Below are 14,267 nucleotides of genomic sequence, written 5' to 3' on the forward strand. Positions count from 1 at the left end.
GGACACCAATATATGTCCATAATCTAGGTAAATACAGTTAATGGCCTTCTGCCAGCTTTCTCTTAACAAGAGAACCAATCAGATTTGCTATCATCATGGGTCTTGAGAGGTTAAGGCGAGTGCAGGGGTACCTGCCTCTCACCAGGTGACCAGCACTCATTTCACAGGCCGTGCTGTTCAAGCTTGGGCCCACGTGCGTGCTCTATCAGGATCTATCACCTGACACCTAACCTTCCTTCAGGTGGCTGGGTTGGTAGGGAGACAGAATGGTTCTTAAGCAGCCAATACAAAGCTATTAACACAAACCCATCTAGTCAGTCTGACAAGGTCTTTGAAGATGTGTAAACACATTTAAATACCCACCCAGGCACTGGGTGATCCTAGCTACTTAGGAGGCTAAGACCTGAGGGTCAAGGTTCAAAGCCAACCTAGGCAGACAAGCCAAGAGACTCTTGTCTTCAATTAATCAGCAAAATGTCAGAAGTGAAGCTGTGGTTCAAGTGGTAGAGCATCAGCCTTGAGCAAAAAAGTCAAGCAAGAGCACAGGTCCTTTTTGAGTATCATCATTGGAACACACAAAAAATTCAAATATCCATATGGCTGGTGTTCCTGCTCTTGTGAGAATCTTGGGCCTCTCTGGTCTTCGATCCCAAAGGCCATCTGCCTCTGAGCTGGTAATTAATCCAGAGGCAACACTGCCAAAGTTAGTACACAGACAAAGCAGTGCCCGTTTTCACACTGCAAACATTACATCCAGGGGAGGGCCCGACGCAGGGGTGGGTTAAGGTGGCTTATTCCCCTCAGAGAGTCTGTGTGAAGAGGGGGAAAGGGTTTCCAGCCCTTCTAATCTGGTCCTTCTTGATCCCTTTGACTCTGGACCTGTGGCTAAAGCTTATGCTCTGATCGTGTGCTTCCATCAACCTCTTGGTCTAGTGTGCTGTTTTGCTGTTTGCTTTAGGAATAATTTCCAGACTCCATCCTGCTGGCTAGCTTGTATGGTATGCCTCACTGTATATTGTATGGCAGAGATAATGTCACCGGCATTGTCTTGTTGGATGCTGCAGCTACCCTGCTTATTTATGTGTGTGTAATTGAGATAGGGTCTTATTGCATAGCCCAAAGGAGCCTTGAACTTTTGAGCCTCCTGTCTCAGCCTCCTGAGCATTGAGAGTACAAGAATGTTCCTGCCATGTATAGCTCAGTCTTGCTATTTTTGCTGTCTTCCCTCAAACCTATGCTCTTAACATGAATTAATAAATTGTGTCATCTTTTCCCTTCTTTAGGAGAAAAGCTAAGCCGCTGGTTGGCTCTCAGAGCTTCTGATAATAAAATTTGATGAATGTCATCATTCGCACTGTTCTTGTCTCTTTTTATGTGTGTGCCTCGGCTGTTGAACTCTGCTTCCACATCAGACAAATGGGTTCACAGTGTGATGCTCTCCCAGTGAGAAAACCCCTTGCAGGCTCCCAGCGCATCAGGGAAAGGTGGGCAGGATGAGTATGTCAAAGCTGGTTCTGAGTGGTGGAATGTATGGCCACAGCTTGATGTGACTGCTGCCATATTGATTCGAAACCATCACAATGGCTTGAGTAACTCTAGCTGGGGCTGTCCAGCAGCTTCCCAACCAATCATGAATATATCAAACTATTAGAGCCAGGCCATTAGAGTCACACAGAGACTTTACTATTGGACCTCTGATGCACATTGTGGATATCCAACTGATCTTGATGCTGCTCATGACCACACTCCTGTTAGTCAGTCCCCCGATAAATCACACCCTGTGCAAACCTACAGTCTGTCTTTCTTGGGTCTCATAACACCTTGGGATAAATCCTCATACACTAGGCCTGACATGTTTTGGAGGCCACACTTGTAATCCTCACTTCTTCCTTTCTTTTTAAGGCAAATGTAGGGTTCACATCAGTTCTATGGTTCTCTCTCTCTCCCTCACTCTATCCACTCCCCACCTCCTTCTCTTTGATGGGTCATAGGGCTTGACCTCTGGGCCTGGGCACTGTCCCTGAACTCTTCAGCTCAAGGCTAGTACTCTATCACTTTGAGCCACAGCAATACTTTCCATTTTTCTGGTTGTTAATTGGAGATAAGGGTCTTAGGGACTTTCTTGCCCAGGCTGGCTTTGAACCACAACTCTCAGATTTCAGCCTTACACGCATGAGCCACCAGTGCCCGGCTATTTTTTTTTCTTTTTAATGAATTCTTCATGGCAGTAAATGGAGTCAGTCATTAAAAATCAATTCAAGCTGTGACTTTCTAAGGAAGGGAGGTGATGTCATGTGGCCTTTATTTTCAGTGTGAAATTAAATCTACATAAAGTTCTTCTGAAAAAAAAAACTGGAATGGAAATTTATAGACAAAGACAGCAAATATGCCCAAACTCAAACTTTGCATTATTAATGACATCTATTAAAAAAAAAGTAATCTAGCCACATGTCTACTTGCTAATAAGTGGCATTAGGGATGAACAGTGCGGTAAGTTTGGCTTGTTGTACAACAATGATGTCAATATTTACCTTGAAAAGGGCATTTGGTTAGATTTCTTCATTTTACAGAATTATCATAACAGTCACAAGTGGTCGGGAGAGAGCAGCACTTTATAAATGATGTTTGCTTTCTAAGTGGCTTTTCCACAAATATTTACAGGGAGGGAGGAAGATTAATAGCAAGTCATCCAGATTGTCATGCTGAGCTGAGATGCTAGATTAGATGCTACATCGTCCTAGTTTTTACCCAACCATCATTTCTCTAAAGTTTTGGGAGATATCAAGAAAAAGTCAGTGAAAAAATAATCACCCAATCCACAACTCTTATGTAAGTCCTGAACTTACAACCTTTTTTGGGTAATGAAATTGTTTAAAAAACTCTAGTGAAGGGGCTGGGAAGGTAGCTCAGTGGTAGAGCGCTTGCCTTGCATGCATGAGGCCCTGGGTTCGATTCCTCAGCACCACATAAGCAAAAAGAAAAAAGCCGGAAGTGGCACTGTGGCTCAAGTGGTAGAGCACTAGCCTTGAGCTGAAGAGCTGAGGGACAGCGCCCAGGCCTAGAGTTCAGGCCTCACAACCAGACCCAAAAATAAATTAAAAAAAAATAATAAAAAATAAGAAAATCTAGTGTAAACTCGGGTTACTTGTTATATATTAAGATCCTAGTAAATTAGATGTTTCTCATTGCTTTGTTAACTTGTTTTATATGTTTAACTACTCTTTTAGGTATTTGTTATAAAGTCTAGGCTGGCCTTGAATTTATAATTCTTCTGCATTGGCCTCCCCATTGCTGGGGTTATAAGTATACACCACAATTCTCACAATTCCCTTGTTATTTTTATTACATGATTTTATGCCAAATTTTATTATCTTTTAATGGCAGGCTATCCTCACTATTCTTTATTTTTTAATAATAGTTCAATAGAAAATGAATAAACTTTCAATAAATCCTTCCAGAAAATTCAATCATCTGGAAGAAAGTAATTAAAAGAGTCCCAGGGTTTTGGCAGTTATTTGTTCTTGGCCTACTTGGTTGAATTTACCTATGAAATCTTCTGAGTTTGGTTGGTTTGTTATTTTAAGTTTCCTCTTCTGTTTTGTTGTGAGATTTTCACTTGCTTAATGGCTAATGTTTTGTTTTCAATTTCTGCTGTTAAATTAGTTTGGGCATTTTTAAAAAATCCCTCTAGGATATCATGTGAGTCATTTCTAAAGTGGTTTTTGTTTTTGTCAGTTGTGGTGCTTGAACTCAGGGCCTGGCTGTTGTCCCTGAGCCTCTTTGTGCTCAAGGCTAGCCACAGCTCCACTTCTGGTTTTCTGGTTATCTGGAAATACATCTCACAGGTTTTCCTGCCCAGGCTGGCTTCAAACCATGATCTTTAGATCTCAGCCTGCTGAGTAGCTAGGATTACAGGCTTGAGTCACCAGCACCTAGCCCAATCTACCTTTTTCTATGTGCCTGGCAATACTGGTTCTAGGACCCTGCAAACCTGTCATGAACTTCAAGTTCTGACAATCCCAGCTGGAGGGATGTGGTTCTTCCTCCACTGACTGACCTCCGTGTCATCTTTTCCCCTTTCCACAGCTCCATGTCTGCTGCTGCTTCTCAGCAGGACCCCGCTGCCACTGCACCCACATCAACCAAGTTTTCTAGTGTTAGAATAATTTGTGGTAATCTCTGCAACAAATGATGTGTACTTCTTGCATTCTTAAAGTATCTTTATTTTTACTTAATTTGTAGTCTGCTGTTTGATCATCTTTCAACCTTTTGTCCAAATATAAGCAAATTATAGGTATAAGCATAACTTTATATGTCTTTTAACTTTCACTATCTTTCTTTGAGTCATGAGTTATTTCTGTTTTAAATTTTCTGAATGTATTATTTACAAATTGTTCTTTCTATTGATTTCTAACCTACTTGTATTGTGGTTACATCAGTGTGATTAAGTTCTGTGATAGCTGACGAGATTGTAAAAATCTAGAACAGTAAATGTTCTAGTGGTGGTTTTTTAATAAATATTTCATGTGTCTAAAATATTCACATTTAAGAAGTAATGCATCATGAGCCTTGAGAAAAAGAGCTCAGGGATAGCATCCAGGCCCTGAGTTCAGGCCCCAGAATCCACACAGGAAAAATAAACAACTCTCACATTTAGGAGAACAGGATCTTACACATATCCATTAGATCAAACCCAGTTGCACTGTTCATTCCACCATATCCAAATCTTTTTGTGTGATAAAATCTCCTATTATGATGATGAAATTGTGAAATTTGCTTAAAGCAAGGATATATACACATATATGCAAATGGGTATAAATAGATATTAGTATGTTATATATTTCAAGCATATATGCATATGAATGTTAACAGCAGCAGAGTTTGTTGGCAGAAACCTGAAAATAACATTTTTAATTGTGCATTACTACTGCATAGGCTGAACTCATAGTGTAGAGCTGTATGTAACCACCAAGTATCATGCCTTTGTTCTGTACCTACTAAACTAGAAGAAGTCCACATTAAGTGGAAAAGGCCAGCAGTACAGTAAGTGTATTGATATCCTGTTTTTAGTAAATAAAACTCTCTTTCCTTATGAACCCATGTTGGTATGTTCGAGTTTGTGAAAAGACTGTTATCACCAATTTTGCAGGTGACTGGTGGAGCTGGGAAGGATAACCTGAAGACATGTATTTATCCCTCTCCCTACAATAGACACGTTTTTACTTTGAAAGCTTCAGGGAAAGAAAGTGAGGTCATCAGCCCTCACTCATCTTAGGGGAACTGCCAGGAAGATATATGCCAGGTAAAAACAAGCAGGATACCAGGGCAAAGAACTGTCTGGAAACATAACTCATATTCCTACATCTAAGTGGGAAGGTAAATCTGTACTGTTTGCATTGCTTTTACACACTCGTAAGTTGTGAGAGAATTACCTATTTCTTAAGTTAGAGGATTCAAGTTCAAAAAAGAAAAAAAAAAGAAGCACCCAGACAACTACAGACTAGACCCTTCCACACGTTCTTATTTATAAATTTAGGCCATCATGGACCCTCAGATCGCCTAGGCTTATGATCCTCTAGATACTAGAAGTTTAATGGCAGAAATAGTAGCTGACCCACCAGGGTCTCCCGCATCTCCTTGGAGAGAGAATCCAGCAATCTTGGGATGGAAAGGTGGCAGGATTCTCATCTATCACACTTCATCCTGGCTTGAGTAAGATGTCCTCAAGTGGGTCCTGTGGTTGTTTTTCTGCTCTGGGGACCCTCACCTGTGTGAGGTGCAGGGGGGGGTGGGGGGGAAGGAACAGTGCCAGACTGGCTATCAGAGATCAATCATCAAACACTAAGTCTCAAAAGGGAAGAAGATGTGCGGACACACTTTCAGTGCAGTCGTTTTCATCTTTGGTGGTGACAGGAAACGTTTCATAGTACGGATTCATCTGGAGGGGATCTGACTGGCAGAGCTGAGCTCCCACGAGGTAGGAGACGTGGCTGGCAAGGCAGGCACTCCATTCTCCTGTGAGCTAGTTGGAACTTTATCCAAAAGGGCAAAGGGGAATCCTTCAGGGTGGAATGGTCTCTGCAGGATTCTCTCTGAAGATGATGAGAAAGAATTGGAGGAAAGCAGACTGGGAGTTGGCACCCTGCCTGGGAGGCTGTGGTGGCTAATTCAGCTCCAGGGAGAATAGCTCTTGGGCAGTGGTCACAGCAGGAGGAGTGGGAGTGAGCCCAGGGTTGGAGAGATGTATTCTACAATGGAGAATGACACTTGAACTGGGGGAGGATCCAGTGAGATCCCTAGTCTTCTGCCTTAGACAAGTGGAAACATGGTAGCTCTCCCACTGGGGAGTGTTGGAAGGAGTGTTGGGGAATTGGGAGGGAATGGAAAAAGTGGAGCCAATACACCTGTTATTTCTCTTTCCCTGACTCTGGGAGATTGACTGAAGGCCCAGGAACATTCACTGCACGCATGCACATGTACACACACACACACACACACACACACACACACACAACCATCCCTTGGGTCCCATGGACCTCTTCTTCTCTTCCTCACCTTTTTATCTACACAGCCAGAAAAGGAGGGAGTCACAGCAAATAAAATAATAACCAAACAAGACGCATATTCATAGTTGATATATATATATATATCTTTTTATTATGCACAAAGGACTTAAAACTGTGGTTATCAAACTATCCATCTAAGCATGTTCACAAAATTGCTGACACACTAAACAAAGAAAAGACAACAACAGGGGTGTTCAAACTGGCCACAGGAACTTACAGGGTCCTCTTTTTACCCTTATAGATAATGGAGAAGAAAATAAAAATCAGGCTCATTCAGGAAAAACCAAAAGAGAGAAGCATTGTATTTGGAAACTGATAATAGACCTTTTTAGAAAAACATCTGTCAGTTTTATGAACAACCCCCAGATCAAACAAACAGGAAAAACATTGCATTGACAACTCACCCAACAAAGCGTGTCTGTTAACACAACCAGCAGTACAGTCAACATTCAACCATGAGGTAGTTACAGTACAAAAACACGAGCCCGTGCACACATGCCCCTCCCCCCCCACGACACACACACACTTCATCGGGCCCACTGAGAACACACACAGAAAATGGATTTTTACAATCTTCTTACCAGACAAGGAAAAAGACCATTTTGTGTTTAGGAAATGCTATGCCAACAGTTCAGACAAAAGAAATCTAACTTTAAAAATGTATAGAGAAAGACTAACAGCTGGCAAATGTCACATGGTGAAAAGTTACAGGATATCCCACAGATAATCTGCCTTGGAATTTGGAGCATTTCAACAACACGGTTAGCATCCACAAACAAAATCAAAATGGCCTCTGTGAACTATGGGCGAAACCTGCAGAAAGAACACGAAATGATGCAGATGGAACAGAGTTCAATGGAATATAACTACAGTTTTAAAGACACTTGAAGAACATGTTATAAAAGTAGAGCTTGTACTTGGTATTGAAACTGTGAAAGATGGCTGGGCATGGTGGCGTATGCTGTAACCCCAGGGCTGAGGAGGCTGTGGGAAGAGAATCTTGGGGGGAAAAAATAGAGAGAAGAAAAAAAAATCCCAATAAACCTGTGAGGGATGAGTCAGAAATGCCTTAACAAGGAGCTAAGGGAAACACCTATTTTATTTTGACATTAATTTTTAAGAAACATTTCAAATACTTAACAGTATTCACTCTTCAATATGGGGCCGGGTTCATTACCATGAACTTCTTGATCTGATTAATTCTAACAAAGAGACCCAATGAGACTCCCCCTCTCTTTCTTTAAAAAATCTTTTGGTTTGCATCTATATATTTGTAAATAAATTTAAACTTAAGAGTACTTATAAAATCATTGGCAATGTAGCATCTCTCTCAAAAAATATACATTTAAATATATTACAATTTTCTAAAGCCCTGTCCATACAGGAAATGGATCTTTTAATATCTCTTTCATATCATAGCTAAAAAAAACATTGTTTTTGACAAGATGGAAAGGGTCTTTTAAAAGGCAACGAACTGATCAAAAGAATTCACAGTAACTGAAATTAAGCATTTCATAAGGAGTAACTTAAATTTATCTAAAACACTTAAATATATCTTTATACACATTTTGTAGTAAAATATAGCTATATGTGATTTAAAGACTCTAGTCTTCTCTGAAGACATCTTTAAATTTTTTTTTATACATAGAACATGCTAGAACAATACATTCTGCTGAAGGTTAGGCAAAGCGCGTTATTTTCAAACACAGGTAGCGTAATCTTAGGTCGTCCACTCTGATACCTTTAGGTTCAAAATAATGATAGTGAAAGGCAAACGTTTCTGGAGTCTCAGATCACTTTCATTTATCTATGGAAATCTGCACATATTCAAGGTACCAAGGTACCAAGCATGGCGATCACAGCTCTGATGTCATCTGCTTTGGTTAATTTATCCAATTGATGTCTACAGCTATCCAATCAACCAGACTATCACTCAAAGACTGGGGAGTGGTGGTGGGCCACCTCTACCCATCTTCTTGTTAGTGCCCTAAGGTGCTAGATTCCACCAACAGTTCCTACAGAGGATCAAGAACAACTGCTGTCCGCTAAGGGCAGTGGCATTCGCTTTAGTGTATATTTTAGGGTGGTATCTAGTTTGTTCTGTGTATGGAGTTTAAGTCAGGGTGGGGTGGAGGTGCTGGAAAAAGACCACTATTTAATTTTCAGTGACATCATCTCCAGCAGTAAATATTTTGGCACTGCTAAATCTTCCCCTGCATTCTACTTGAACACAGAAGCAACGCTGAGCTTATTTTCCTTGCAAAGTGGTATCGTGTTATTTCATTTAATGAGATTCACCTCAAATCATTTTTTTTTTGAGTTTGGGCTATATTAAGGCAATCTAAATGAGTGCCGTTCTTCCCAAATCAGCAGTATCTTGGCAGAATAGGCTCTAATAGGCATGAGTCTCTTAAGAGCTTGGTTCTTACAAAAGGGCTTATTAGAAAGGTTAATGTGCTTTGAATGGCAACATTCTACTAAAGGCAACTGAAGAATAAACTCCAAGTGTGGAAGCCTTGGGCGGCAGGTCTGTCTCAGATGTGGCAGATAATATATGCATGTGCGTGGACACACTCTGACATCACCTTGCAAATTCCTCAACTTTACAACCGAACTGTGCTCCGCTGTGTAGACATTAATTTATCAGAACACAATGTCAGAAATGGGTACAAATCTGTCGTTTCAGGTTTAGACTATTTTCAATTTTTAGATACTATACTTGAAGAAAGATAAAACCTGATTAAGACATAGTTTTGATTTTGTTTAGAGTCATCAGTGGACAAGGGTGGGTGATAGGCACTTGTTTTGGTCCAAGGCACAAGAAAGGAATGTGGCCTGGATGCAGTCCCCCCCCACACTCCAAGGTGACACCCAGGAATCCAGCAAACCTCCCAGAATACCCTTCCTTCTGGGGTATACAGACATATACTGTATACTGTGCATACAGACAAAGGTGCAGATTAGACAGCAAGGAGGCCCCCGTGGGAAGCCTTGAACCATTGCTTCATTCAACATCTTGGTTCAGATGGAAAAGCATCTTTGGCTTGACTAGCTATTATCCTTTTCCCATCTCCTTGAGTCGGGGATGGGAGAGGGGTAGAACTCAGGGCCCCAAATCAAGACTGTTCTCTCACCTGGACAAAGCAGCATTTAAAAACAAAGAACTGGCCTGTTTCACATCGAGAAACCATGCCCCCCCACCCCCGCCGCCTCCCGCAGCCTGGGAAGGGCTGGGGGAGAAGGCTACCATATTACCAGCTTTTGCACAAGAATTCTAGTGTGTGACTCAAGTCCAGGGGTCACATTTATGTTGGCGTTGGTGAGGGGTGACTATCACAAATGACCTTTACACCAAAATGCGCTGTCTTGACAAGGGAACCAAAAATAAAAACCAAGCCTTCTGGGTCTGGACCCCCGGCCTCAGCCCTGGGTCCCGCTCTGGGCAGTGACAAGCCCCCCCCAGGGCTGGCTAGGTGGTGCTGTTACTGGAGCAGGGCGTGCTCTGGGTGCTGCCGATGCTGTGGGCTGCACTGCTGTTCTCCGAGGCCGGTGGGGATGTGGGGACCTGCTGTCTGCCTGCTGTCTCTCCTGCAGGAAAGAAAGAAAGTACAGAAAGATACTTGTTAGGATGTTTTTTACTTTAATTTTTGTGTTGTTTTTGGGTGTGTTGCTGGGGGGGGGCGGGTCTTGAACTCAGGGCCAGGAAGCTGTTTAAAGCTTTTATGTTCAAGGCTGTGCTCTATCACTTGAGCCACTCCTCTACTTCTGGCTTTTTTGGGTGTTCCATTGAAGATGAGTCTCGAGGACTTCCTTGCTCAAGCTGGCTTCAAATCACGATCCTCAGATCTCATCGTCCTGAGTAGCTAGGATTACAGGCGTGAGTCATCAGTGCCAGACGAAAGGTGTATGCTATAAAAGAATGATTCCCACAGCTGTGCCATTTTATCTGATGTTTTTCCCAGCTAAAGGTAGAAGCCAGGAACCTAGTTCCTAACTGCCTGGAAGTGCCTTGGCCATCAGTTGATCTGTTCGTTGCTTTGAAAGCCTTCAGCATCGGGAAGAAGAGGGTTTTCCATCTGGCCAAGACTCCCTGGCAGTTGATAACAAATGCCCTGGATTTCAGGCCCTACATACAGCCTTTGACAATACCACAAATCTCTGGATTATATAAACAATGTACTCCTTCTCTTACGAGGATGTCCTAGAGCTTAGGGGGTGAAATCTTCAAATATTTTGTGGATCCCTTTTCTTTTTGACTCTTGGGAACAAGCCTAGGGCTCACCTATGCTAATCAAGGGGTATACCATTGAGGGAGACCCCAACTTTTAGGGGGGCTTTTATTAACCACCCTTGTTTAAAACTGTAATGGTAGTTGAGTATTGCTGTAACCCTAGCTACTCACAAGGCTGACATCTAAGGCTCATGGTTTGAAGCCAGCCTAGGCAAACAAACAAACAAACACAAAAAACAGTCTTTGAGATACTTATTTCCAATTAACCACAGCAAAAAAAAAGCTAGAAGTAGTGGTGTGGCTCAAGTGGTAGAGTGCCAGCCTTGATCAGGAAAAGCCAAGCACGATCACTAGTCCTTGAGTTCAAAGCCTAGTATTGGCAAGTTCAGATTTTGCCCTGGCTAGAGCAGAGAGGGCTTTGTGGGTCAGCATACAACCTACCTGAGAAATAGGGGTGAGGAAGGGGTACCATGGGTGAAACTTGGGGGTGAGGAGAAGCTTAGCTGTTTGCAGGTAAGGACTCCAGCGGCCACCCCCTCCCTTCCACGTGGAGGCTGGCTGTAGACTGCAATGTAGCTTCGAACACACTCAACAGCCCACGTGTCGGTACACACCCCATTGCACTGCAGCAAAAGCCCACTCTGTATGCCAAGTGTGCAGTGCTGTGGAGGGGGAGGGGGGGCCTGAGGCTGCACACATGGTTTGCATTTAGCAGTCCAGGAGGCCCTGGAGTGGCTGGGCTCCGTGCAGCCCGCAAACAATGGTTCTAGGTAGGGAGAAGTGTTGGGAGTCCTCTGGGGGCAAAAACCACTGCCTTCTCTTTGAAAAGTCAGAGCGGACATTTCATAAACTTCTGTAAGTGGCCTCCCCATCCCCCTCCCCATGTGGGAAGCCCCAGAGGGCCAGATTTGTTTATGAATAAGTCTCCTCTTTCCTGTCACGCTGAAATACACATCTATCAGCTGCAGATAAGCAGCCCTCCCTTTCTGCTTCATTAAAACAAAACACACCAGGCACAGGAACTTGAGCCTCTGGACTTCCATTCCCCTTTCTGGGGCCCCCTCAAAAGTTTCTGCCAAAAAAGAGCCGGCTCTGCAGAATGTTAGCCCTGGCCCATGCCCCTGGGTCGGGTTACAGCTTTCCCTGACATCCATTTTCGGAACCCCAGCAGCACGCACGCACTTCTGCACCAACCCCACAGCACTTGCATGCATGTCCTTGGCCCTGCTGTTTCCTCTGATTATGTCCTCCTCTGGGATGGGTGGTGGGGAGGGGAGAGGGGAGGGGCTACATATTCCTGAGAAGCTGGGTTAACTAGTTTTTTGTCTTCTCCTGGAGAAATCTACATTTTGGATCTTCTCCATGGCCGTCCTGGCCTTCACGTGCATATGTAATTAAGGTTGGGAGCCCTGCCTCAGTGGCAGTTAAGTTCTTGCCAAGAATCCACTTTCCCCAGAGAAGGGGATCAAATCTCTCTCTCTCTCTCTCTCTGCAGTGCGAGGGATGGATCGCAGAACCTTGGGTGTGCTAGGTTGGTATTCTAACAATGAGCTATACACTAACTGATAACATTTTGATGCACACACACACACACACACACACACACAGCAGAACAACCCTTGTAGCTCACACAGTGACCCACACTCAGCTGTAATTTCCTGTTACAATTACAAGGCCTGATGTGGCCATACATGAACACTCCAAAATCTCCTTTCCCGTTTAAATAAAGGGCACATTAGTAAGGTGGGAGGAGAGCCACAGCTCTTCTGGCTCTGCTGGCTTTGCTCGCTCAGCCTCCCAACAGTGGAGGCTGGGTGGCCTTCCCTCCCCAGGGACTGTGCACAAGGCTGTCTTCTCCGGAACGTGACCCATGGCCCATTATTCACATTCAGGAAAAGAGCCAACACCCTGCCCTACCCAGGAAGTCCCAATATTTGCTTTCCGATGTCTTCTTTGACAAGTAGAATTTGTTGCCACATTAGTTTATTCTAACCAGTGCCTAGGAAAAAGGGATCTTTCAGCTTGTAGAATTTTGGAACTTCTTGTTCTGGTAAGGTAAAAACAGTGCTCCAAGGAAAACCCAAATAAAATGCTGAAGAGGCCCAATCTCAGGAGAGCACCATCTTTCACCCATGTGGCCGGGCATGTGACCAGGTCACATTTACCTGTTCGTCGACTTCAATCCACAGGACAAGGAGACTCTCTGTCTGAAAAATCTGCTTGGAAATGTTGGAAGTCCCTTTTGTAGCCTACCTACCCTTCCCACTGCTGTGGCTCTTCTAACACATGTGCAGCACATGATTTCTCAATAAAACAACCTTTTAAGAACTTTTGGCTAAATTAATTGTGAGAGTGTGTGTGTGTGTGTGTGTGCGCGCGCGAGTGCTCGCTTGATCTCAGGGCCTAGGCTCTGTCCTATTGATGTTTTGCTCAAAGCTGGCATTCTACCACTTGAACACAGCTACACTTTTGCTGGTTAATTGGAGAAAAGAGTCTCACAGACTTTCCTGCCCAAGCTTGCTTTGAACTGTGACCCTCACACCTCAGCCTTCTGAGTAGCTAGGATTACAGGTGTGAGCCACCAGCACTAGCACTCAGCTTTAAAAAAAAAAAAATAGAAGTGGTACTCTAGGAAGTCACCAGTGGAAGGAAGTTCAATGTGCTGAGTCTTCTAACAAAGCCAACAGATTCCCCTGGTATTGCCGAGATGGGGCCTTAGGCTTCTACTCTCCATCATAATGAGGACAAATTGGCTTCTTAGAACACCAACTTTCTCTTAAATATCCTTTGGGTAACAAATACAACCAGGCGAAGGATATAGGCAGTTCAAGGAAGGCTCAATCGCTCACACATATCAAACCTGGCTATCAGAGATGGTCTTCTTAGTTTGCTCCTAAAATCTCAAAACATACTGAGGGTTGGAGAGATTTGTTGGAGGAATGAGGAGGGGAGAAAGGTGTTGGGGGCCTGGAATACTCCAGAGGAGGAGAGTGTATAAAAGATGAGAATACCAAAGGTTATTTCCACCCATACTAGCCACTGGTGGACTGAGACTGGCAGAGATGTTTTGAGAAATGAAACAAAATACTTCTTGGGGGAGAATCCGTTTCCTTTCTTCCTTTTCTTCCCTCCTCCCTCCCTCTTTCCCTCCCTCCCTCCCTCCCTTCCTTCCTTGCTTCCATTCCTTCCTTCCTTTTCTTTCTTCCTTCCCTCCCTCCCTTTCTCTCTTTCTCTTTCTCTCGCTCTGTTTTCTTTCTTTAGCTGAGTGTTATGTTGTCCAGATCTTATTTTGTGTCACCTTTTGGGGGAGGTGGTCCTACTTTACAACTGGGTTCTTATCTCTAGGTCTTTTATCATGACAAGCTGCAGAGCAGAGATGAATTATGAAGTTAGGGTGAAACATCACCAATTTTTGGAAAAGCTTAGAAGAGTGATGAGAGGAATCTAGGTTATTTAGCCCAAAGGAGTTT

The 14,267-nt window shown here is 43.4% G+C and overlaps 1 protein-coding gene across 1 annotated transcript in view; it reads right to left on the reverse strand.

Annotated features, from left to right (window-relative positions):
* Positions 1-6,624: 6,624 nt before the first annotated feature.
* Positions 6,625-14,267, reverse strand: part of Tgfbr3 (transforming growth factor, beta receptor III) — a 72,477-nt gene continuing 64,834 nt past the window's right edge. The window contains exon 15 of the mRNA XM_013018232.1: positions 6,625-10,154. Within this exon, the coding sequence (XP_012873686.1) occupies positions 10,036-10,154 (119 nt within the window). The 3' untranslated portion in view covers positions 6,625-10,035. The remainder of the gene's footprint in view (positions 10,155-14,267) is intronic.

This window comes from Dipodomys ordii, unplaced genomic scaffold, assembly GCF_000151885.1.
Source record: "Dipodomys ordii isolate 6190 unplaced genomic scaffold, Dord_2.0 Scaffold39, whole genome shotgun sequence".
NCBI classification, from domain to species: domain Eukaryota; kingdom Metazoa; phylum Chordata; class Mammalia; order Rodentia; family Heteromyidae; genus Dipodomys; species Dipodomys ordii.